General features: G+C 43.4%; 2 protein-coding genes across 2 annotated transcripts in view; one reads left to right on the top strand and one right to left on the bottom strand.

Moving 5' to 3' along the window:
* Positions 1 to 14,640, top strand: part of LOC308326893 (proto-oncogene DBL-like) — a gene marked incomplete at both ends in the record, with an annotated part of 28,166 nt that extends 13,526 nt beyond the window's left edge. Inside the window, 15 exons of the mRNA XM_080779952.1 lie at positions 1,668 to 1,768; positions 2,664 to 2,730; positions 3,598 to 3,713; positions 4,024 to 4,093; positions 4,618 to 4,710; positions 5,025 to 5,117; positions 6,055 to 6,180; positions 8,489 to 8,704; positions 10,184 to 10,276; positions 10,488 to 10,566; positions 10,748 to 10,793; positions 12,610 to 12,785; positions 12,963 to 13,078; positions 14,358 to 14,470; positions 14,559 to 14,640. Coding sequence (XP_080636078.1) covers positions 1,668 to 1,768; positions 2,664 to 2,730; positions 3,598 to 3,713; positions 4,024 to 4,093; positions 4,618 to 4,710; positions 5,025 to 5,117; positions 6,055 to 6,180; positions 8,489 to 8,704; positions 10,184 to 10,276; positions 10,488 to 10,566; positions 10,748 to 10,793; positions 12,610 to 12,785; positions 12,963 to 13,078; positions 14,358 to 14,470; positions 14,559 to 14,640 — 1,587 coding nt within the window. The remainder of the gene's footprint in view (positions 1 to 1,667; positions 1,769 to 2,663; positions 2,731 to 3,597; positions 3,714 to 4,023; positions 4,094 to 4,617; positions 4,711 to 5,024; positions 5,118 to 6,054; positions 6,181 to 8,488; positions 8,705 to 10,183; positions 10,277 to 10,487; positions 10,567 to 10,747; positions 10,794 to 12,609; positions 12,786 to 12,962; positions 13,079 to 14,357; positions 14,471 to 14,558) is intronic.
* Positions 14,641 to 19,891: 5,251 nt separating this feature from the next.
* Positions 19,892 to 24,667, bottom strand: LOC308327517 (coagulation factor IX-like; the record flags this gene model as incomplete). Its single annotated transcript, XM_080781038.1, has 8 exons — positions 19,892 to 20,457; positions 20,540 to 20,672; positions 21,131 to 21,537; positions 21,848 to 21,979; positions 22,341 to 22,454; positions 22,554 to 22,578; positions 22,865 to 23,034; positions 24,559 to 24,667. The coding sequence occupies 8 exons, from the start codon at positions 24,665 to 24,667 to the stop codon at positions 19,892 to 19,894; spliced, it is 1,656 nt and encodes a 551-aa protein (XP_080637164.1).
* Between the last annotated feature and the right edge of the window lie 1,595 nt (positions 24,668 to 26,262).

Below are 26,262 nucleotides of genomic sequence, written 5' to 3'. Positions count from 1 at the left end.
AACTGTCATACAACGAAGTATAATGTTAGGAATTCATTTATGAAAAAATAAATGATAATAAAAAAATACATAAACATTTGATGAAATATCAGATGAAATATGGAGATCAGGGTTTCTTCCCGACAGTGATGATATACAAGTTCATGGCAAGGACCTAGAGATGGTAATAAGTTTGTGCTGATTGATAGCTACTCATCCCTCAGGATTACATGGCCGCTGACCAATCAACGCAAGCTACAGCTACATCTTCCCGCGGACACGGCAGAATAACCAATCAGTGCTGCTAAAATGTCACGGCAGAATTGACAATGCAAGCTCAACCTAGAGCTTCAGCTGCATATATCAGCAAGATTAGATTAAGGAACGAAGAATGTCAAACATGGGCAAAACGGTACCATAGACAATGAAATACGTAGATGCCACATTGGCCACAGTGGTCGTACGTCAATGTCACCACCATATTGGTAGGGGGACACTTGCCATAACTCCACTGCAAGATATGTTGTATATTGTAGCATATACAGTACATACATTTTTACAACAATTACTGTTACTATCAATGCAAGTTAAGGTGTTTTAGTATGAAATCCTATATTATTTTATTTAACATACGTCACACATGTCTGGCATTTGTAACAAATCAAACTGGTTGAAAATTCGGCGAATTCTTGCGTCAGCAGACATACAGTACATGGGAAACATGCGTCATGCACATGCCTCTGCCCATATGGCAACTGTGTTGACACATTACTCCAATGAACAGCAGAGACTAGTGTGGTATCTACAGGTATAGCCGCCCCACATTGTTACAGTGGATGGTTTTGTAGAATTTGCAGTTGAGGTGGATATTGGAGATCATCTAAATGCAGCGGAAAACATCTGCCTTAGACGTTTTACAGAATGGTGAGCCGACAGGCAGACGGTCGGGGAATTCCAGTGGGACTGTACAATTTTGTTCACCGGGAAAGAGTATCTCGTTGACAGTAGTCTATCCGCCTACAACTGTGTTTACCGGTATTAGTGAGTAAACAAGGTTAGGGGTACGTGACGCACAAATTACTCACTTTCGTTGTTGCCCGGGAATGATCCAATCATTCAGCCTCGCTTCCAGGTTGCGCTAGACTCTCAGCACGGAGGGGGCAGAGCATTCTCCAGAAGCTCTTTTGATAAAAAAACATTTTAAAATTCATGACTGTAAATTTCTATCGTGCTATCCTATCATGACTACAAATTGCCACTTACTGAACCAAGCAAACCGCAACACAAGCTTGTTCTGAAGGCTTGTGAAAAGAAAACAGGTCGTGATATATTGGCCAAATCAAGGACAACACACCGCATCGATTCATAAATGTTTCAGCACCCCTGTGACAGGCCATACATGCTACAGTATATGTGGCTATAACCAGCAAGGATAGATTACCCAAGAGAGCAAAGCAAGATACCAAGACAACAGTACAGACCTGAACTCTTGACCTTGCCATGGTTTAGGGCTACTTGGCCCCTTAGAGGGAAGGATCATTTCAAATCAATAAAACATTTTTCACTTTCTTATCCTATGATGAAACATTTATATAGTGAACACACACACACACACACGCGCACACACACGCACACACACACACACACACACTTAATTGTTGTGTTCTATCATTTGTGTCTGCCGTCAGATTGAAGTGATGCACGATTACCAAGGCAACCGCAGCTGTCTGTATGGCCCCGCCCCCGACACGGACTCCGAGGCAGAGGAGAACCCTGAGCAGCTCACACGGTATGCGACCTTTCACCTTTATCCCCTCATCCATGAATGCAATACTTTTTTCAGGATATAAAAAATAAATCAGAACTGTTGACAATGCATCAAAGTTGCCGGCCTGCTCATTTTGGTGCACTCACTGGTGATAGGTGTTACAGATTGAGCCTGATCAAATTCTGCCTTTGAAGTAAACTTTGAATCAGAGCTCTGACTGCACTCTTCATCTGGTTCTCTCTTAGTAGCGTGGCGGTTCTCAAACTTTTGAGTTTCAAGAACCCCCATAACTGTGAGGCCCCTTTTCCACCAAAAGAACGTTGGTTCTAGAACTGGTTCCGTTCTAGATTCTTGGAACCTCCAACCTTCTTGGAGCTTTCACGGAACCGGCGGCCATTCTTTGGTTCCAGTTCTGAACCAACTTTTAGGGTTCTGAAGCAATTAATTTTCAGTGGAAAGTAAACACTCTGAACTGGTTCAATATTAGGTGGGCAAAAATAACTGAACCGGTTCAACCCTGGTGGAAAAGGGGCCTCGCAAGAGAAATGTACAAATGGAACTACTACTACTATTACTACTACTTTAAGAACATGCTAATGCACTGGTTCTCAACGTGGGCCCTCGAGTTGGAACACCAATGGTCCAAAATAAAAGCTACTGCAACTCTGAGAGTGTACTAGTGGAACATATTTTTGAACATTTGTGCCTCTAATAACATCCCAAAAATAAGGACTCCAGGGTGAAAATGGCTAAATATATTGCATCCATACAGGTCTCACCACAGGATTCTGTGTCATCTTGAGTAAATACGGGCCAAAAGTTTGGGAGGAGGGCCTGTACGCCACAATGCTCACACTGTCCACTAGGTGTCAGTTTAGAGTAGATTTGAATGTGTTTGTTCATTCTGTCTCTCCAGCCACATCATGAAAGAGTTGATAGCGTCAGAGAGGATCTACGTAGATGAGCTACTCTCTGTTCTGCTGGTGAGTCCGTGGCACTGCGTGGCAGTATCAGAGTACTGCTAATGTTGCTGACTGTATTCTTTGTTGAAATGGTTAATGGTGTTCAGAATCTCAGAATTTAATTCTCAGAATTAAGTGATTAACTCTGTGTACAGTACATGAACACTGAGGATTTTAGAGTGTGGTGGCTCACGTTCGCCACACTGTAGGCCCTTATAGTCATAGATACAAACACTGCATCATGTTCGCCACACTGCAGGCCCTTAGATACAAACACTGCATCATGTTCGCCACGCTGTAGGCCCTTAGATACAAACACTGCATCATGTTCGCCACGCTGTAGGCCCTTATAGATACAAACACCGCATCATGTTCGCCACGCTGTAGGCCCTTATAGATACAAACACTGCATTAACGGGGCGGCTGTGGCTGCGACATACTAGCGCCATGTCCAGGGGGTGTACTTGTACATCAAGCTGCTTCACGCTACAGAAACAGGAGATAGGCTCCTGCCCTATGGGCCTCATGGCTCGGCAAGGCTACTTTGTGGCTCAGGAGTTAGAGCAGGTCGTCCAATGATCCCTGGGACGGCGGTTCGAATCCCGGCTCCTCCTGTCGAAGTGTCCTTGGGCAAGACACTGAACCCTACATTGACTCCAATGAGTTGGTCGGTGTGAGCTTGCCACCATTGGTATGTGAATGTGGGAAGTGAGGAGGATGCTGGCGTCGACTGTTCGCCGCTTCACCTCCCAATGTATGAATGAATGAACCATTGTAAAGCGCTTTGAGCATTTGGAAAAGCTATGAAAAATGCAATTCATTATCTCCTGCCCCCATTCCTGTTAAATCTCTCATTTACTCCTCTCCACCTCTCCCCTCTTGTATCAGGGATACAGAGCAGAAATGGAGGATCCATCCATGTTCAGTCTGCTGCCCTCAGCTCTCCGCAGCCAGAAAGACGTTCTATTTGGCAACATGCCTGAAATTTACCAATTCCACAGCAGGCAGGACACACACACACACACACACACATCCCTCTTCTCCATTTATCGCTGTCACTTAATAAGACTTTTTCAATGCATACAATGATGCATACTGTACATACTCTTGCAGGTACATCACAGGATGCATGGCGCACGCACACACACACACACACACACACACACACACACACACACACACACACACACACACACACACACACACACACACACACACACACACACACACACACACACACACACACACACACAATACATGAGCTCACACAGAACTCGTTTCTCTCCTCCCCCGCAATCTGGGTTCTTCCTCCAGGATCTTCCTCCAAGATCTGCAGGGTTGCCTGGAGACCCCCGAGGCGGTGGGGGCATGCTTCCTGCGGCGGGTAAGGGATATGTGGAACCCATAATTGAACTTGCACTACTATACTTACAGTAGTTGTGCAGGTGCACTAGTACAGTGGTTTTCAACCTTTTTCATGTCAAGGCCCATTATCTATTGGGCATTTGAGCCACGGCCCACCATTTGATGGGATTTAGCCTCGCAGACACCAAACTGAAGAATATTGTGTTGTTATTGGCACAATTGTCCACAATTCAATGCTTTTGGCAAACGTTGATCAAAATAACAATTCTTCTACATTCGTGTAGACTTCTTATAAATTAAGTATTGCAGATGTTTAACAATAATGTAAAACTAACTAAGAGCGTAAAATGTTTTACACTCTCAATAGTTAAAGATCTATACGGGTCCATTTGGTTAATTACCAATCCATTTAGCTGGGGACCACCTGGAACCCCCTCAAGGACCACTGGTTGAAAACCACTGCACGTGTGTGTGTGTGTGTGTGTGTGTGTGTGTGTGTGTGTGCGTGTGTGTGTGTGTGTGTGTGTGTTCGTGCACGAGCAGAAGGAGAAATTCCAGGTGTATGAGCGCTACTGCCAGAACAAGCCTCGCTCCGAGTTGCTATGGAGACAGTGCTCTGATTCGTCGTTTTTTCAGGTAGTGTGTCGGAAAGACAAAATGTTACTCACAATGTTACTCCTACAGCAAGTACTACTTTAAGTTAATAGTTCATAGTGTCAGAGGGTCAGTGGGGTGTTAGTGAGCCTCACTGCCATGGGGCAGGGCTTTCACTTCTAGTGAGTTTACTAGTTGACTAGTTGCCCCCCCTAGGCAACTAGTCGACTAGTACCAACAAGGTCAACTAGTGGATGTACTAGTCGACTAGTTGAATAGTCGACTAGTTGCTTAAAGCCCTACCAAGGGGAGAAACTGTTTATTGGAACTTGTCTTCTCATCTCTTCTCATTCTAGGAGTGCCAGAAAAGGCTGGAGCACAAGCTGGGCCTGGACTCCTATCTCCTGAAACCAGTCCAACGCCTCACTAAGTACCAGCTGCTCCTCAAGGTTCCGTACACTCACTTCAACTCAAGAACCTCGTGCTTTGTAGCTGGTAGCCCGGTACATAGGACAGACAGACGGGAACAGCAATATGCATGCTTGAGGTCAAGGCAAACGCCAAACCATGCATGCATACTTGCTAAACATGTAGGTGGAGGTAAAAGCTGGCCATCATAGAGAGGGATGGGAACTAGTAGTAGTCATTACTACAAGAGATCAGTTGGTGGCAGTGATGCACCATTCCTTTCATTGCCAATCCCCAAAGGATAATACAGAGAGGACTGCTTATTTCATTGGTAGACTTCCGCATTTAACTTCATACAGATTTCTTAACTATACTAGTCTTGCATAGCCAGACGATTGTCTAGCTACATGAGACTATACGGAAACATACCGTCATACTGTGAATAAGCTATAATACCGGTAATCCAATTTGGTTAATTAAAACACAGACTGAAACCCTACATGCATGGTGCTCACTGCTCACATTGATTTATCCCAGAGACTGGCGGTGACTTTTGCATGCAGCCCGCATAACGCTTTGGTCCGTTAATTATTATGTCCACTTCAATCCATTAAATGGAAAGAACGCTGCCGCCCACTCAGCAAGATGGCCTTTTTTTGTCTGTGGCATAAACCCTGGTGAGTGTGTGCTACATGCAAAAGTCATCCGAGCCCCTAAGGGTTTTGTGATTGCAAGAAAAAGCAATTCCTACCCCACAGTTTGTATTTTGACCAATTTGATGATATTGCAAATTCGGATATTTATGTTATTTTAATGTGAGTGGTTGTAAAATCTGTATCAGCTAGCTAGATGAACAGACAGACAGAGTGTAGATTTCGATACGAATGGCATCCCTGCTTCCTATGCTCTCCTTCCTGTCTGTCTCTCTTCTCTGTGCAGAAATATACATTTGACAAACACAGACTCTTCCCTGTGCAGGAACTGTTGAAACACTGTACAGAGCAGCAGTACCACTGCGAGCTCCAGGAGGCGCTGGACTGTATGCTGGAGCTGCTTAAGTCTGTTAATGACTCCATGCATCAGATAGCCATCACTGGATACCAGGTAGCCATTCATTAGATAGCCATCACCACATACCAGGTAGCCATTCATTAAACAGCAATTACCACATACCAGGTACAGCCATTCATTAGATAGCCATCACCACATACCAGGTAGCCATTCATCAGATAGCCATCACCACATACGTACCAGGTAGCCATTCATTAGACAGCCATCACCACATAAGCCATTCATTAGACAGCCATCACTGGATACCAGGTAGTAGAGATGCGCGGATGCACTGGCATAACAAGTCAATAGGGGAGGCAGAACGCACCGCGAACCGACCCTCACCCCCCCCTGTATGATACGATGCATTATGGTATAACAACCCATCAAAGTTTGATGTCACTTTACAACAAACACATCCCCGCCGCACCTGCGGGTCTTATAAGCCTCGGCTACTGCCGTTTTCTCTCACACAAATTCAAAAACATTTGAGAGTTCAGAGTACAGCACCACAGTGCACGGCAGACCCACTTCAACTAATTAACTAAAATATTTATAAGAATTGGCACGGCGGCCAAACAGTTCAAGTACAAGCACTATTTAATTGTACCTCATGCTGGCTCACGCTGGTAAAAATCATTACAACAGCTGCCCAAAATAGCATTAACAGTACAGTAGACAGTCTACTGTACTGTAGACTACTGTTACTGTCACTGCCTGCAATAATGTGATGTTATTAATTGAAGTTCACTTAGCCTGCTTATATCATGCCCTTATCATGCCCTACTCACCTACTGTAATGCCGCGGAGGTTCCATGTTTAACATACTTCCAAAGTGTGTAGCCTACAGTACATTGTTTAAGTTACAGATTCATGGTTTTCATATCGTAAATATATGAACATTGGCTAAAAGCTTGTGTTTAATCCACGTGGGTTCTTGTTTACTATACAACAACTGTCACGGCAGCTTTGCTACAACCAAAATGGAGTTCAAAGTTTGCAGGATTGGCCCGTTTTGAACAAAAAGCCTCAAATCATGAACGCAGCGTGCAATTTACGTGAAATATTTCATGCACTTTCTTACTACGCTGAGGTATATATCCTACCCTTTTCACATTGGCCTGTTATAGCGCCACCAACAGGTGGAGTTTAGCAAAATGCATTTTTGGAACAAAATGCCTCAAATCATCCAATTGCCATCAAAGGCGTGAGAATAAATGGCACCCTTCACTTTGGCCTATTATAGCGCCACCAGGAGGCCACAACCTGACCTGGCCTGGTGGATACCTGTGCCCTGAGGGGCACTTTTTCTAGTCTGACATGTGTGATCGTGATCATCTGACAGATAGAAGGCCCGGGCCCCTGGAGTCCCCGGCCGGGTTACGGCCGTACACCCAGCTCCCCCCTGGCGGACTGCCCCTGCGTGGATGGGTTCTCATGCCACCCGAATACGCATAAGTGATTTCTCCCACATATCTTGTACTCTACATCAGGCCGCCTCATGCTACAGAAACAGGCCACATGGCTCGACAAGGCTTACAGTACTTACTGTACTTGAGTGAGCCACCGCTCGCCGCCAACCACAGCAAAAACATCTGTTTTTGCTGTGTAGGCTACCTTCCCGAGCGCAACTCTGAGAGGCAAATGGAAGCAAATGGACCCTTAAGGGGAAGTATGCCCACCTGGCATAAGCAAATCTCACAGGAACAAATTACCTTTCGTGTCTTTATGCTTGGTTGGGGATGAAAGAGGGGGACATTATGATAAAGCAGATGTATATATATATATATATGCATACATTGCAAGCAGATGTGTATATATATATATATATGCATACATTGCATTTGTAATATGCGGGAAAAGCGCTGATGGAGTTCAACTCGTTTATCACAGTATGACGACTCTGTGGGGAGGGAGGTTCTCTGTTGTTCCTCACATGCATTACACACTGCATAATGACACGTTCGACGACAGCGAATGAGCATAACAAACTTGAAATTGACAGAAGAAGAAACACACAAATTAATTAATTGACATGTTCACTTGTATGACCCACATCCGCTACCCGATCCGCGGATATAACGGCAATCCGCACATCTCTACCAGGAAGCCATTCATCAGATAGCCATCACTGGATACCAGGTAGCCAATCACCCCTTTATACTCAACGTAGCTTTAAATGAACGACACTAGACCTTGAACACGCCATCCATCCCTCCTTTACCTACCTACCAAACTTCTGTCTGTCTGTCTGTCTCTCTCTCTCTCTGTCTGTCTGTCTGTCTGTCTGTCTGTCTGTCTGTCTGTCTCTCTCTCTCTCTCTGTCTGTCTGTCTGTCTGTCCGTCCATCCATCCATCCCAGGGTGACCTGAGTCAGTTGGGTCGCGTGGTGCTGCAGGGCGGCTTCAGCGTGTGGATCAGTCACAAGCGAGCGGCGGTGCGCATGAAGGAACTGGCCCGGTTCAAGCCCATGCAGAGGCACCTCTTCCTGTACGAGCACGCCCTGCTGTTCTGCAAGCGGCGCGACGACGACACACGCGACAGGACGCCATTCTACAGCTTCAAGCACTGTCTCAGGGTCTGTTTACCTGATCCATATAGGGTTTACTTTACCCTTCTACAGCTTCAAGCACTGCCTCAGGGTCTGTTTACCTGATCCATATAGGGTTTACTTTACCCTTCTACAGCTTCAAGCACTGCCTCAGGGTCTGTTTACCTGATCCATATAGGGTTTACTTTACCCTTCTACAGCTTCAAGCACTGCCTCAGGGTCTGTTTACCCGAGCATTTTAATGCACCGCAAACTATGGCCTAAAACTATGAGTGTGCAAATGAAACCAAATGGACCCGTATTTGTAATAATGCATTTGTTTCTATGTGCACATCCGTGTTCCAAACTATCTATATCCCTGGAGGTTCCCACACCACACTTTGACAACCACTGTAATAGTCTCAATGTCACAGCCGGATCGATGCGTATATTATTATCTGATCAATCAGTACTTGTTATCTAGGCTTTCAGCTACAGCCTTCGGCTGTATTATGTCAGAACTTAACGTCTCAGAGCAGGCGCGTGCGTGCGTGTGTGTGTGTGTGTGTGTGTGTGTGTGTGCCGGGTGCAGCTGCACTAATAACTTTGGGGCAGGCCCATCTGGAGTTTGAATGGACAGGTATAAGTCAAAAGGGAGACATCGAAGAGGAAGGAAGGTTCAATTCAACATATGGAATGTCAGAACAGGTTCTGAAATATATCCATATATGGAGATCTAATGGTTTGAGGTCAGATGTAGAGTTGCTGGCCAATAGTGATGACATCACGGATCTCCATATGGGCTTAACTGCGACAGCAGGTCGCATTTACTATGACATCAGGGTCTCCACATCCCTGATGATGTCACATGATGTCATGAGACCTGGGCATATGGTGCCTGACACACTTAACTGAAGGGAAATGCTCGATTCCATAGTTAACTTTAACCTTCGGTCGCAATAATTCAATTCAATTGAACAATCAATTACAAATCAAAATGTTCAATCTCCGATTTCTTAAGTCCCACAATGTAAAGTTCCTTTCAGTGTTTACTCAAATGAGTAAAGTATCAAAAAGGTAATCCATAAAGTCATCCAATAAAAAGGCAATGCATTGCTCAAAAAGGGGAAAAAGTATATTCCTCACCCAACCTTCAAGTCAGGATGCTACAGCAGGTAACCCTTTCTCCAAAAGCTAAAACTCAGACAGAAATGTTACTTGACCAAACTTTTCTTCTTCAGATCTTGACAAACTACCCTGTGGTTTGTCAATTTCTGATGCTGGTTTAGTAATTAGTCTCTTTGACACTCCAAACACTCACATCCTCACTTCCTGTACATTTATAGATGTTCCTGGTATCTCACTTCCTGGAACCATTCCTAACATGCTTTTTCCCACAGCGCCCCCTATGATCAAACCCTGTCAACAGAAAATGAATGACCTCCGCTTATTTCTGTGACGACGGCCTGAAAGGTCACAACTTTCACCGGGATATTTATATATAATATATATTTGTTTGTACTGTAGATGAGTGCAGTGGGCATCACGGAAAACGTTAAGGGAGACCTGAAGAAGTTTGAGATCTGGTACAGCGGCAGGGAGGAGGTGTACATAGTGCAGGTGAACACGGCTGCTCTCTCTCTCTCTCTCTGTTTACACACACACACACACACACACACACACACACACACACACACACACACACACACACACACACACACACACACACACACACACACACACACACATTGCACATTGTGCAGACATTGCTCAGTATTATTCTGACTGGCTTTGTGCTCTGTTGTGGTCTTATTGGTGTGGGTGTTTATAGGCTCCTACACTGGAGGTGAAAGTCTCTTGGCTTAACGAGATTCGCAAGATTCTCACTAACCAGCAGCAACTGCACCACGGTCTGTATTACTGTCCCTATGTTTTTCCCTATTTCAGTCTTTCTTTCTTGCAACAGCTCTCTATGAATCTGCTTAACTTCCGAATGTAATATCCCTCTCATAATCCTTATTTGCACCATTTGTTAACCCTCTTGGTCTCAAACTCCGCTTCCATGTCCTCTGTCCTGCCTTCTTTGCTCAGAGGAGACCCCAACCCTTATGCCGTCAGACACCCCCCTCTCTGACAGGTGACACTCTCTGCATGACATCCTTTGTCGCATGAGAGCATTTGTGTGATTTTATAAACACTACTGAAGAATGCAGGAATGGGTTCAAAATACTTTCAATTCAGTCAATTCAGTCCTGAGAGAGGTGTAAAATGTAATATGCTCAAGTCGAATTTACAAAGTCAGGTCTTGATTCAAATTTAGGAATTGACTTAATTGAAAGCAAGTCACCACATTGTGTTCTCTCCCTTTGAAGAAAGCATCTTGTTTATCTGTGTGATGGAAAGACAAACATTTACGTAGGCACGTGTGTTTACGTAGATTAGATTGAAGAACATGTCCATGTTGTTTGCTGTTAGCATGAACGACTGATAATATCTGAATGTTTACGATTATGCAAATGTAGTCTTGAATATTTGAAAACATTTAAGCTGCAGTGGTAAGGTGTTTTTCCACCTGCAAAATGATTACAAAAAAGTCAACTTGATTTGATGACAGTTTCCATCTGAATGAACAACATGTCATTATTCCGACCTCCCATTAGTCCGACCTATTTTAAATAACACTATCCCAAACCCTAACCTCAGTCTTAACCGGCCACGTTGGCCACGCCTCAGTCTTAACTGGCCACGTAGGTCGCTAACCCTAACCTCAGTCTTAACTGACCACGTAGGTCGCTAACCCTAACCTCAGTGTTGACCGGCCACGTAGGTCGCTAACCCTAACCTCAGTCTTAACTGACCATGTAGGTCGCTAACCCTAACCTCAGTCTTAACCGGACACGTATGTCGCTAGCTTTAACCGGCCACGTAGGTCACTAACCTTAACCTCAGTCTTAACTGGCCACATAGGTCACTAAACTTAACCTCAGTCTTAACCGGCCACGTAGGTCACTAACCTTAACCTCAGTCTTAACCGGCCATGTAGGTCGGACTAACAGGATGTCAGACTTATGGGCAGTCCCCAAACTAAATCTGTGTTTCACCGTTCCAATGCTATTCCCCATGGTGCTGGCCGTAGGCATACAATGCCAAATTCAGGACACAAATTGCAACACCACCTGCAGAAAATGGCGTTGTTAGGCACGAGCAATATGACTGGTTGAATGGCCACACCACTGCGCCGTCGGCTTCAATGTCTTACTGCTTGTTCACTTAAGAAATGTATGAGAATGTGTACAGAATTATAGACCTGGTTCAAATAGCCTTTGCTCTTAATGCACTGTTTGATTTGATCCACATGGTGTAGCACCTGGGTGGGGTTTACTATGTAAGTACTTTAGAAGATACTGTGAAAGTTATCAATCACAGACAACTGTCTACCAATTACAGAACTGTAAGTGTCTCTAGTGTCTAAACTCTCTGCTCTTCATATGGACCAACACATTTAAATCAAGCACTAAGAATTATTTGCAAATACTATTTGAAAGGATAAAGTGTCATAATATTGTCATATATTGCAGCAATCTTTGATGAACCTGGTACTTGCCCTGCTACTTGGTTTACTATAATTTTGGCAATGGTTAGCAAATGAGCCACTTTATTAAACAATGAAACCTAGAAACCAAGGCATTCTTTTATGAGAATCCGTTATGCCGGTTATTTACTTTAACAGTACACTGTTTTGGGTTATTAAATTCACTCATTGGATGCTGCAATATATGCCCGTGTCAACGGAAGAGAATGCTGGATTAACTCATAGAATGTGAATGACGTAGGAGCCTGTTTCGTGACAGTGTTGGTGTTGTTGTTGTTGTTTTTCTTTTTCTTTTTCCTGTGTCTTCTTTTTTTTGTTTGTTTTGTTGTTGTTTGTCGTGGTGTCGTTCCCGTGGGTTCAGTGTGTCGGGGGTGTGTGTGTCGTGGGGCGGAGCGTCGGTGGCGGGCTGCTCAGCGTGTCTCCATGTTCCTCACAGCTCCACGGCGACAAGCCACTCCCTCAGGCATCCACAGGGGGAGGAGTCACTGTACACAAGCCCCGCCCTCTCGGAACCCGTCGTCCAGTCTCCTCGACGGAGTGAGTTACCATGACAATATGACCCACACAAACCCAAACATCTTCAGATGTTTTATGGGTGCATAAAGACATCGGCATTGTGAAAGAAATGTACACCGATGATTTAGCAAAGTTGAGTAAACCAGCAGCTTCAGGTATCATAGGTCAGTCATCATATCAGCACTCTGTCATCTGCAGGCTGGCCTGCCCCTGCCCACTCAGTGGCTATCTGTGAAGGCCTGGAGGACTGGGGTGGAGCAACAGACCTTTCCAACCTAACGGACTCAGACGAGGATGATCAGCGCGCCCCATTGGTGAGCTCTTAAATATGTAATAGTTCATCTTTTTGTGATTATGATCAATCTGAGTGGAGCTTTTTGCTTTCTTTATGTAAAGGTTTATATCTCTGCTGTCGGGGAGAAACCACTTAACTTAAATTAAGAAAACCTTATATTTTTAAAACAAAGCAATACTACCTCATCAAAGTTGGTGTTGTGACTTTATATATTGTCTTACTTGCATGAAAGGGGGAGAGGTGGTGGAGTTAGCTGCTTTAGTAGACAGTTTGAGGATCCAATTGAGTTAAGAGGTTTTGTCCCAAGCGTTTTTTACTACTTTCCATTGGTTCAATATTTTTTAAACAACACACAGGTGTTCAATAACACTGATTTAGGCCAAAAAAAAATTTTAAACCTCAAAAATGAGTTTAGAGGTTTTTTCTCCTAAACAGCAATGACATTCAAGAATTGACTATAAAAGGTTTTAAGAAGTGACTTCAAATACTACTGAGGTAGCCTGTCTGTCAATAGGCAGAGTGTTACACAGTCGGGGAGCTTAAACAGCAAAGGCCCGGTCACCTTTGATCACAAGCCGGGTTCTAGGAATGATCCAGCAGAGCTGCATCCATCCACCGATCACAGAGAATGTCTAGGCACATAGGGAGTCAGTAAATCCTTTATGTCATTTGGAGCAAGGCCATTTAAAGCTTTAAAGGTGATCAATACATAAAAAAATTGGCAGCCAGCGTAAGTTGGCAAGCACAAGAGTAATGTGTTCGTATTTATTTGTGCCTGTTAAAATTCAGGCAGCAATCCTCTGCAGTCTGCACCGGTTGGAGTCGGTGAAGTGAGCACTGATGGTGCATATATTAAAGTATGAAAGGCATGTCTATTTGAAATAAGACAGGACAATATTCTTAAAATAATAGATATCAGCATCAAACTACAACAAAATGTCTGTCTGCCCACCTGCTTGATATTTGTGGCCAATGAACCAAGCTCACTGTGTGAAGCAGGTTGATGGAATTATGTTTAACCAAAGACTGACCTCAGCTTTATCATGTTCAGTTTTTAAAGGTATAAAAGGACATTTTATATTGACAGAATTAAAGGCAAGGGAATATTCTAAACGACTTACGTTATTAGATTGGTGATGGGGAACACCATGGCCCTGAATAATCTCGCTGAGGGGAAGCATGCATAATTAGAATAACAGAGCAAAGAATAGCCCATTGAGGAACACCACAGTTAAAATAAGCAACATTATGAATAGAAGATTTTCCTAAGTAACTCTACCGTCTTCGATCCATTCCAGGTGGCTGGCAGGTACAGGGTCATGGTGGAGAGCAGCATGGCCAGCACTGATGACGTCATCTTTAATTGCGGCGATGTAATCCAGTTGCTGCATGAGAACTCATCGGGAATGTGGTAAGAAGTCTTTTGCAATAGCGTGCAGTCAGTTTAAAACAGATACGGTAATGCACATGATGCGTTCTTCGTTTGTGTCATAATGCAGGGTGGTGAGAAATGTGAGTCGTGGCGAGCAGGGACGTGTCCTATCGGAGGACCTGCACAGGATTCTGGGGGAGGCCTGCTGAGAACAAACCAGGAGCGCGAGGATAGGAGATGCGGTGGCTGCGATACGTTTCCATTTTTCTGTCCGTTTCCGTCACTACATCCCCCTCATCTGCCTGCCTATCTCCACCTAGAGTACAGTATGTCTCTTAGTGCCAAGGGTTCCACACGCCCACACACTGTACAAATGCACCACGTACACAAAAACACCGTAACACACGCACACCTTACACTGTTATAAAGTTCATATATTTTTATCTCTGTTCATGGCCCGAAGAGAATGACTATACCCAGACATTCATCTACCAGTCAGACTGAAGCACAACATTAACGACAGACTGTAGTCTTCCATATAACAGACATTATGACATTATCACTGCAGAAGAATCCAGGCTGCAGAACCGAACCTCAGCAAATGAAGAATTGAACCTCAGACAGCTGCAACAATGCAACTCAGCAAAACTTTAGGAGAGATGGGACTGCCTTTTCCAGCAGTACTACGTTAGATGGGGTTTTTTTGGGTGTTAGAACTGAGTTGAATGGAGGTGTCTTTGTGTGTGTTGAAGTAGTAGAGGAGGCTGAAACAACAGCCAAAAAGGAACACGCACATCCAAGTGCCTACTAGGCAGGGTACTGGATTAAACAAATTTAGTCACAAGTAAAGAAATGCAAAAAATCCACACACCATTTTATGCTCCCAGTACTTTCTTTACATAAAATGGTAACGTTTCGAGCCGTAGACCTTGGTCTGAGGAAGGGCTACGGCTCGAAACGTTACAATTTTAAGTAAAGAAAGTTCTGGGAGCATAAAATGGTGTGCAGACTTTTTGCATTTCTTTTCTGTGTCTTGATACATATTATTTTGGGACTTTATTCAAGCTGTACCATTTTCTATTTTCTTATTATGCCATCATGATTGTCAGCACTCACACACCAGATCCACGTAGGCCTACAGAGGTATCGTATCATGATCCTTGTGCCAAACTATGAAGATACACCGTTTAATTGCACAGCATAAATGACGTGGCTTTGTTTTTTTATATCACTGTGTCTTGATTCTTCTCTGCTGCTAAGCCTTACCTGTTGATGTCCAGTATACTAAGTCAGTGGTTCTAAACCTTGTTCAAGCTGTGACCCCCCACTTGGAATGTAGGAGTTGAGGCATAACATTTAGTTTGACTCGGTTCCACAGATAAATATTGTAAAAATGCTGATATGCAAGATCAGCTGTGAAAGTAGATCAGCTATTTTCACAATGTTTGCCCCTTTCTTATTTTATTTGTCAATTTGGCCAATGTTTGACACATTTTTATTGTAGTTTGTTGCTTACTTTTGATGCATTTTTTTTTCTTTTACGTTTTTAAAGGTCTGAAAAGTCTTTAAATTGTAACTTCACTGTCGTCTGCCCCACTGGGGGGTTCTCAAACCACAGGTTGAGAACTACTCTACTAAGTCAAATTCTGAATTAATTGGTCCAGCAAGCAGCTACCAGAGATACTCTTATGTAAATACTGTAGAAGAGGCAATATTTTTACATGCTTGCTGGCTTTTGTGCTACTGTGCTCCCTCCATGATACATTGTTTGGAAGTGTCAAGGGGAGAGGGGTGTAGGAGCCTCTATAGTGGCCTGCTACAATAGATAAAAAGCTGTGAAATCTGAAAACACATTCTGAGTGATGAAGTGAGCTCATCTTGCCTGCATATTTTTGAGGAACTAACTGCTTCTGCTGCTCCTGTTGGTTTTGTGTTCCTTTACTATACCTAAGAGTTTGAGATTTCAACAAAGATACAACTCTTCCGTCGGTGAGTGAAGTCCTCCAAGGTTACTAGAGCTCGACCGTTATACTGGTCAGCCAATTTTATCAGCCGACATTGGCTTATCACAGCCTATCACAGATGTGATAGGCTGTGATATGTTGTCAAATGTGCATCGATACGATTGTTTTTACATTGCATAATACAGAACAAGATGCTTGTGGTATTTTAGAATTTGTTCTATTTCTATTCGTTTCTCTTTTATAGCTATTATTACTGTACATTCCCAGCGTAGTTTACTGTCGATAGAAGAGTTTTTTTTACTCCCCGATATCGGTATTGACATTGGCCTGAAAAGTCAAAGCCATAATGGTTACTAAGAGTTGTCACTGACCCACTGATGGAAGAGTTGTAACACTCAAACTGTGTGATGACTCATCATTGATGAGTCATGAAGCTTTATGTTTTTAACTTTGTAACGGATCACTGCTCTGCATGGACTGCTGGATGTCATTATGTCACTATCTATACCTGGCACTTTATTTACACCAATGGAGGGGGGCTAAACTCAGTGTTGGGTAGCAGCTGTGTAACTGTAATCCTCAGATGAATTTGCATTGGACAGTAGATTACAAATGTTACTATTTAACATTATGTAAGGGATATTTGTTGAAGGATTACATGTTCAGGAATGATTGCTTCATGAATTAGACTAGAGTGCGGCCACACTGATACTTTATGTTTGTTTCATCATCGTTGTGTGCGTTTGTTGAGGATGTGTCCAGCTTTGGTTTCGAGTCTGTTTTCATGGACAGAAAAGTTCTGATGTATGTTTCATTTTTCCATTCAAGCAATGTAATCGAGGAGGCTGTGCAATAATTGCGTTCAAAGGAATTCCAAAGACTCTCCATCAAATGTCTATCTGTTCTCTGATGGATCAGTGTGGCTGCACCTTTATGTTTTAGTTATGAAAAAGGGACATCATAGTTTGTCCCAGCCTAATACACATGCTGTTGAAAGCCATAACGGAACTGTACATTCAGACTGAAGCTTAGTTTATGCTAGTATTAATATACGCCATGCAACGGTGTAGCCTACAATGTTTTTCTTGAAAATCAGTTATTTTAAGTCTAACTTAGGCTTAATAGTGTACTGGAATGTTCATGAACACAGAAATGGTGGTTAGTATAAACCTTTATGATTCAAGTGTCATCTATAGGCTTAGAAAATGAGATTAAGCTGGGTTGATAAAAGTTGCACGTTGAGCAATTTGAGTTATTAGCATAATAATGTATATGTACCATTAACATATAATGACCATCGCCGTCTTGACAAATGTGATATTTGGGCAAGCGGCTATGGACATTTTTAGCCCAAGGAGTGTTTTTTTGCAAAAATAATGGTTGGAATGGATTCAGCATCATGAAAACCCCCTAGTTTGACACGTCACATGCTACTTAAAGCATGATGAAATTTGGATGTTTTTTGTCTTATACAGGATGTTAATGGTATGGTCACCTATTATGCTAATAACTCAAATTGCTCAACGTGCAACTTTTTTGCAACCAAGCTTAATCTAATTTTCTAAGCCTATAGATGACATTTGAATTTGAATCATAAAAGTTTATACTAACCAACATTTCTGGGTCTAACATGGGACTTATGGGGGCTTCCAGTAGACTATAAAGGAGCTTGAGTGGATTGGACAAAGACTTAAAATAACACTGCCATCTTTTTAGTAGAGATTCAGTCGTCGTGAATTACATTCAATTACAGTATGTAACCGTGAAGAACCGAGCATTAATTATGCAAAACACACTGTAGATTAACTCAGGTATCTGGTAGATAAAAACAAGTCATGACTTTTCACAGGAGTCATGAGTAAAGGTCTTTACACACCAGGGGATACAGCTGCATTCTGTAACTTTCACATCCTACCCGAGATTGAAACCCATGATCAATGTGCTAATAGCCTGCTAGCTCAGGAGAGAAATTGAGTTTTGACCTTCAGGCAATACAACTTGTCAGTGTCAACCAGCAGTGGTCATACGCTAGCACAGGAGCTACATTTCTCAATAGAAGAGCAGGGAGACATAATACAACCACTAAGGTTGTGCTTTATATACCGTATAGCTATATATCTATCTATATAGTAAGCTTGTTTGTGTCATGAATAAATCCATACAGAATGTTAATTATGACGATAAAGCAATGCAATCTTTATTCGTAACCAGGTTAATTTTTGAAGAATATTGATTTAGATTTTTGAAGAATATTGCTTATTTATCATTCCCCCGTTGTAAAGACGTTAACTTATAAGTAATTAGTAATCAGCCCCAATTAAACAAATATATAGTTATCTGCCCAACACTGGCGTAGCTGCAACAGTCGAAATTGGTGTGACTTTTTTTATTTTATTTATTTTTTATTTAAGTTATTTAAACAGTCTGTTGTTCAATATTTGTTCAAGATTTTCAGGAGACATGATATTTTGCCGCTTTTGCACAATCTGCAGTTTTCTGAATGTCAAATTGTAAGAGGTTAAATCAATGTATATTAAAATGCTTACTGTATACAGTATGATTCGACCCAACTGCTGTGATTCTTTCCTCGGGGTGTTTATGCTTGGTTTAAGAGTTTCAGTTCATAAATTCTGTGAGACCGCATACTGTAAATGACCAGCAGGCCAAAACAAGGTCATCATCGAACATTACTTGCACACTTTTAGAATCCAGTCAACTTCACTTTGACTAGTCAAAGACCACACGTCTACATTCTCAAAGTGGGCTCCAGGGACCACCCAGGGGTCTTTGAGGGAGTTGCAGATGGTCCTCAGCTAAAGATTGATAGGAAACAAATGGACCTTTGCGGGTCTGTAACTGCCAGAGTGTACAAATGGAACCAAATTAACCCATTTGTTTCCATTTGGACACTCACCGGGTTAAATGAACACTGTGGATTTACTGTGTATATTGAGGTCCCAGAGATAAAAAAAATAAATGAAACGTGGGTCCATGGCCTAATCCCCAATGCATATCCAACTGGAGGTGGTTGAATTTGAAATATTGTAGAATGTTCAGGAGGAATGTAGGGAAGGACAACATTATGGATGGCGTTGTCACCCCACTCCCCATGTGACATGGAGGTTATGAGAAATTAATAGAGTCAAACAGCTGAGGCTGTAATGCACAGGTGTATTTACGTGATTATATGTAGAGGGTGGCCTTGACTCCTGAACCTGTATTGTTAACTTCATCATTTAACTGAGAGCGGAGAGAGCAGAGGAATGCAAACCCGTACCCAAATAGTCTAATTCTAGTTTATTGGACTGTCTAAAATAAATACTTGGTTGATTTACTACCTCATTAAGTGACTAGCACACACTAGAAATAATAGCAAATGCTGCCAGAACTAGTGCTATGTGCATTAAAACGATTGACACTTTTCACACAGCCCTGTAATGTACATTACAGTGTAGGAGAATAATCTGGCCTTGTGCCAGTCAATGCCCAGAGCTGCTTACAGAGAGTTGCTGATGTGGAGCCCTGTGGTGAGGCTTATCCACCGGTAGTAGTGCGACACGCGGGTATAGACGCCATACTTTCCCTCCTTGGCACACTCCTCTCCCCAGCTGACGATGCCCGTCAGGAACCAGGTGCCCTCGTAGTTGGTGGCATGGGGCCCGCCGCTGTCCCCCTGGCACGAATCCTTCTGCTCGCTTCTGTAGCCGGCGCAGAACATGAAGCGTGTGATGTGGTCGCGGCTGCTGCCTTTGCACTCGGTGCGGTCCACGTAGGGCACCTCCAGCCGCTGCAGCTTGGAGGCCTCTGGGCCCTGAAACTTGAGGCGGCCCCAGCCACTGACCAGGGAGCTGGGAGCGTCTCTCATCAGGGTCTCGGTGAAGTCCTTGGGGCCCAGACAGATGGGGAGCCGGTGGTTGGACAGCTCCACCGGGCTGGCGAGCTTAAGCAGGGCGATGTCGTGGTTGTAGCGAGACTTCTGGGCGTCGTAGTTGGGATGGACAAACTTCTCCGCCACTGCGTGGTCTCGCTCCGTGCCTTCATCACGGTGGAGGTCATGCTCACCTGGACAGGGTGAGCAACATTGAGTTGATGAATGAAAACATTACTGTAAAATGAATTCATGTTTTTCATAGCTTCAAATTACCTGCTCTGACAATGAAGCCGTGTTCATCAGTTTTGATCTCCTCCAGACAGTGGGCAGCAGTGATAACCCACACCTCACTGAGGAGAGAACCTCCACAGAATGACAGCTTTAACGGTAATCTCATCAGGGTCACCTATAGACACACACACATACAAGCAGGCGCACGCACGCACGCATGCACGCACGAACGCACGAACGCATCAATATAAACACACACTTTCAATCAATTGTGGCATTTACACAAAGGTCATTTGTCTTTGTAAAAGGAAATATTTACACTGTCACTCTCTCACTCACAGACACACGAGTACAGTAGGTACAGCATGTGAAGGAAAACATCTGTTTATGACACACACACAACTATTGGGAAGCCTAACAAAATGAATAAACACAAGCCCAGAATGGCAGAATAGCAACACAGCTGCAGGTGTTGATCCTCTGGCCCCTGAGCCAGACATTTAAACACTGGCATAGTGTCTATAGGAAGTCCATTTCTACGGTACCATTAACATGGATGTTACAATGTGCAGTACTGCGCCCGTTCTGTCTCCCTGTCCCGTGTCATGTGTGTGTTCCTGACACCTACTGTACCTGCCATGGTATCTCTCCCAGCATGGCCGCATTGCCTCCGACTATCCTCACGCCATCATTGATCTCTGCCGTGATGCTGGGCGCAGTGGGGAAGAATGACCAGTGTGGCATCTCCTGTTTATCTGAAATATGGTCTTTGTCTGAGCTTCTGCGCACCACCAAATGTCCGCTGCTGTTGTTCACAGCTTCAGTGGTCACCGAGGTTGTCGACAAGACATCCACATCTACGGAGGTAAAGTTCAACGCATCGCTGTCATTCCTGTGAAAGTCATAGTCGTCATATTCCAGCTCGTCGACCTTCTCCTCATGGGTTGCATTGGAGCTCATGTTGAAGGACCGAGGCCTGCTGCCAGGTGGTTTAAGGTGGCGCTTGGAGACGAGGGGCGCACGGCCGCATGGGAATTGTTCTGGTGGCAGGGCGGTTGTCAAGGCAAAAAAAAGAGGGAAAAAAGGACAATGTCTTTTGTATAGGTGAGATGAATAAAATCAAGGCTCCAAAGACTTTGGTAAAAACAAAAGTCTGCATTTTCTCTGTATCAAATTCATGTAGTTTTAATACAATTGAGCACTATGTGTTTCAAGCACTGGTTCTCATCACAAATCTCATATCAACACAAACAAAAGAATATACAAAATATGACCTCAAAAGGATTGCAAAAGTATTATTTCATCTATTAAATTAAGCCTAGTACTGTATTGTTTAGTGTAATATGTTACCTGTGGGCTCACAGCTTGACTTGTCTGTACCTAGTCTATAGCCAGCAGCACACATACAAACAGCGCGCTCTTCCTTCATCACACAGAAGTGAGAGCATCCACCATTGTCGACTGAACACTGCTTGGCTACCTCTGGAGAGAATGTGGATTAGTAACATAGCCACATAAAATGTGGCAAAAAGCATTGGGCAATGCCTAATCATGATATTGATCTCAGTCTGGCGGAGACTATGAAATGATGGTCCATATTAGTACTAGGAGGGGATCCCCTTATCCTCATACATAGTGTAAACAGATCTCTCTCAAATCAATATTACAATCTCCCTAAATTATCGTTTGTAGAGAGTAACTCTGCAAGCTATCAATAGACCTACAGTAGCATCAGCTGAAGGAGGTCTAAATGCCATTTACAGCAATGGCCAGAATGAGTCTTTAGAACAATAAACTCAAAATACAATTGATTTCTAGCTTAAATCCAGTGGCTTATACTCACCTATCTCACAGTTCTTGCCGTTGAAGTTCGGGCTGCAGTAGCAACGGTATGCGTTGACCCCATCTTTACACACACCACCATTCTGACAGGGAGGTGGGTCGCACTGGTTACCATCTGCACACACACACACACACACACACACACACTTGTAATGACGAACAATTCATTCAAATTCTGGGACTTAACATCTGGGTTGTGCTGGGCTCTGCTTACCAATGTAGTTACCCCAAAACTCCATCTGAGAGAAAGAGAAATTTTACTTCAGGGCATGGTTCAAAGACATACAGTACAGGTGTGTGTGTGTGTGTGTGTGATTGTGTGTGTGCGCGCGAGCGCACGCGTGCATGTGTGTGTGTAGTACACACACATTTGGGCATGTGTGTACACATTTGGGCATGTGTGTCCATGCAACTGTAGGCCTAGATTGATTTTGCCTGTGTCTTCAGGGCGTGGTTCCTTTCCTAGACATGCAGGATAATGTGTGTGTGTGTGTGTCTGTGTGTGTGTGTGTGCGTGCAACTTACAGTCTGCTCTTCATTCTCATAAACCTCTCTGGCCTCCTCCATGGTGCATCTCTCCTCCATGCACTCTCTCTCCAGGTCATCTTTCTGCAGCTCCTCAAAGCGGCCGCTGTTGTAGCGCCGCCGGCGCTGCAGGACAGCCAACGCAGACTGACGCGTCTCAAACACAGAATCTGGAGGAAGAATGGCAGGCAAACCATGGCCACACCATCAGGCTGTATCACACACACCTGCATTGCATTGACATTCATTCCATGTCCCTGCTGAAACAAATCTATCTGACATAGCATCCCCAATCGACATGTGTCCCCAAGGGGTTGAACTCCGAACTTCATCTGTCGGTTTCTCTGCCTGGTATTGTACTGTAATCTATTCCTGCTTTAATGGCACACAGCAGCTCCTTTCACTTTTAAATTTAAAATTAAGAACGCTATGAATGTATTTACAATGTTTGGGCAATGTAGGTGTGTAGATGTGGTATAGTTGGTCATTATTGAGAGCGGATACAGAGGGGAGAAATCTAGTTCACAAGAATTCACTGTAGTCTTCTGGAGGTGTACGAGTCTAATAGAGTATAATAGGGCTGGTGTCTTTTGCAGGCCGACCCGGAAGTTAAGCCCGAGTTATATTTAGTTTCACATTGGTGTCACAAACTAAGAACTGCCTATAAGTACAAGGTCACAAGGACATTGTGAGCCTCAGAGCCTGTAGATCCTTGTGCGACACCAGTGCACAATCAAGTATAAATCAGACTTCCACTTACCCACAACAGATTTACACTGGAACAGCATGGCTCTGCAAGATGCTAACCATCTATGAGAGGGTCTGTGTCACATGTCTGTCTGTGTGTCTATATCCGGAGGCCGGAGCAAATCTCACAAACTGTTGGCTCGATCAGTGCCAAACTCTGTATGCATGCTGCCAGTAAGACAAAGATTACAACATTACTCTTTGTACTCAGATGCAGCAGACTTTGGTAATAGTGTTTTTGATTTCGTATGATCTCTTTACTAAATCCCCCTCACCACGGAAACCAACACTTTTGGTGGTATTGTGGTCCAGAATCTAATACACTCATAATTTTTCAAATGCATTTTAATTGCATTGTCAACTCTGTCTGCTTACTCGAGTACAGGGGAACCTGTAGTCAGAGGGAACCTGTAGTCAAACATCTGTGGTGGTGTCCATCTGATAACTCCAATGACAAAGCTCTCACCAATCTCTTGCCAACTTACAATCGTTCACTACTGCAGTGTACAGTAAGGTATGTAATGATGAATAAACAAACTAAATAGGTTGACAGTGCTTTTCCCCAAGCTATTTCAATGCCAACCATCCAACCTAGCACTTGCCAATTATATTAAACCGGTTGCCTTTGGAGACGACCTGCTGGTCAAGTTTGCAGCCAGGTCATGGATCAAGTAAGGTAGATTGAAAATACGCCATCATAAATCAGAATATAGGCCTGTTTGACTCCAATATTCCCATTACAAAAACAATGTATCTTTATCTGTCCATAGTGTTAGTCCTATCGAGAATCGAGTTAATTAGTTAAACTTACATGTCTCCGTAGCTATTTTTAATTTTTGGTTTGTTCACAGAGATGTGTTCTTGCGATATTACCTTCACTGTACATCATGGACAGTATATGTATGACACCATACTGTCTTCAGTAACTATGATTTCCTGGCTCTTACCTGCATCTCCCTCAGTGTCTCCGGCCCCCAGACTGTACGTGTCCAGCAGTAAGCAAGCAGTGGTGAGGAGCAATAAACACAGCCGGGCCATCTTGTCAGCGCTGACCATGTGTGCTGGCTTTTTAAAGAGCTGCACAACTGAACTAGACTGATGTCCCACTCCAAAGTACAGCACTGTTTACTCGCCTGGGAGGCCTGTGTGTGTGTGTGTGTGTGTGTGTGTGTGTGTGTGTGTGTGTGTGTGTGTGTGTGAAAGAGAGAAAGAGATCTAAGAAAGTGATTGTTACTAGTGACAAGTTAGTCTGAGTTACTGTAGAGGAAATGTGTGTGGTAGCCTACGTGATCAATGTGAATAGTGGGTGACAGCAAACAAACACGTAATACAAATATTTCTAAATCACTGGAAATGTCTCTTTCCAGCTGCAGGTATGTCTGTCAGATCAAAATCTGACCAACAACAAATATTGACTGTGTGCGCGCGCGTGTGTGTGTGTGTGTGTGTGTGTGTGTGTGTGTGTGTGAGAGAGAGAGAGTGTGTGTCACTGTTGATGAGTGCGTGTGTCATGTTTTACTATCTTCTGGTCCCAGCAGAGATAGTTAAGCTAGAGAAAATCGAAACCTGCATGGTTATGGTCCCCATGAGGTTAACAAGCACGTATCCCCACTAGCCAAGCTCTGTTTAATTTTACATTCAACGATCATGTAATCTGTGATGAGCTGGGATCAGCTGTTGCGCTTGCGTTGAAACATTTTGGACAGACAGACATAATACTGTATTGTGCAGAAATGTAAACGGTACAGAGTACAGTCAAACATTTAGTCCACTAAATTAGTCCTTGAAACAATAATAACAATGTCAGGATGATCTATTTAGACTAGAGGTTTGGTATATTTTAAGGGTTAGGGATTTTGAAGTTAAGCATGAGGTTGTGTTTAGGTTAAGGTTAGGTTGGGCCAGTATTCATTATTACAGTATTCTTAAGAATGAAACAAAGTTCCGGGTAAGAGTATAAGATACAGAATAACTAATAAGATAACACTGATGAAAAATAAGATAAAGAAAAATAACTTAAACATTGACCTGGACATCACCACCTGGGCTGGCCAGGTTTGCATAATGTATGAACCATTAGCAGATTTATATGTGTGCCAATAATATGGTTTGAATTGATAGTGAGTTGACTTACAGTAGCTATGTGTTGGCTGGCCTAGTAGCCCTATACAGCTTTTAATCATGTCGTTAATCACGGTGAGCATTGCCAATAAGCTGTTATTCCTACGTGACTTCACAGTAAACACATACACATGTGCGCGCATGCACGATAAATAGATAGATAGACAGACAGAGTTGGAACATTTTCATTGAGAACTAACACTAAACAATATGCATCACCCAAGTGTATATACGTCCCAATCCATTATATGTGAACGTATGTATTCATATTCATGATCTGAGTTACAGGAGGGTGGGGCTGTGGACAAATCATGCTGTCTGACAGCCAAGTCAACTTGCCTTTGGCCAGAGTCTGCCTGGCGATAGCAGCCCTGTGCAGACTTCTCGGCCCAAAAGGAGATATACAGTATATTGAATTTATCACTTGTTGAAGTTGCAATTCGACTATAACACCCATGTGAAACCAAAGAGGGAATTCCCGGATTAAATAGGGCTGAGGTGTTTCAAGTAAACTGCAAATTTAGCTGGGG

Source organism: Protomyctophum bolini, assembly GCF_963924005.1.
Source record: "Protomyctophum bolini genome assembly, chromosome: 13".
In the NCBI taxonomy this organism is placed as follows: Eukaryota; Metazoa; Chordata; class Actinopteri; order Myctophiformes; family Myctophidae; genus Protomyctophum; species Protomyctophum bolini.
Note: the sequence above shows the minus strand (reverse complement) of the source record. Positions and strands in the feature narration are given on the sequence as shown.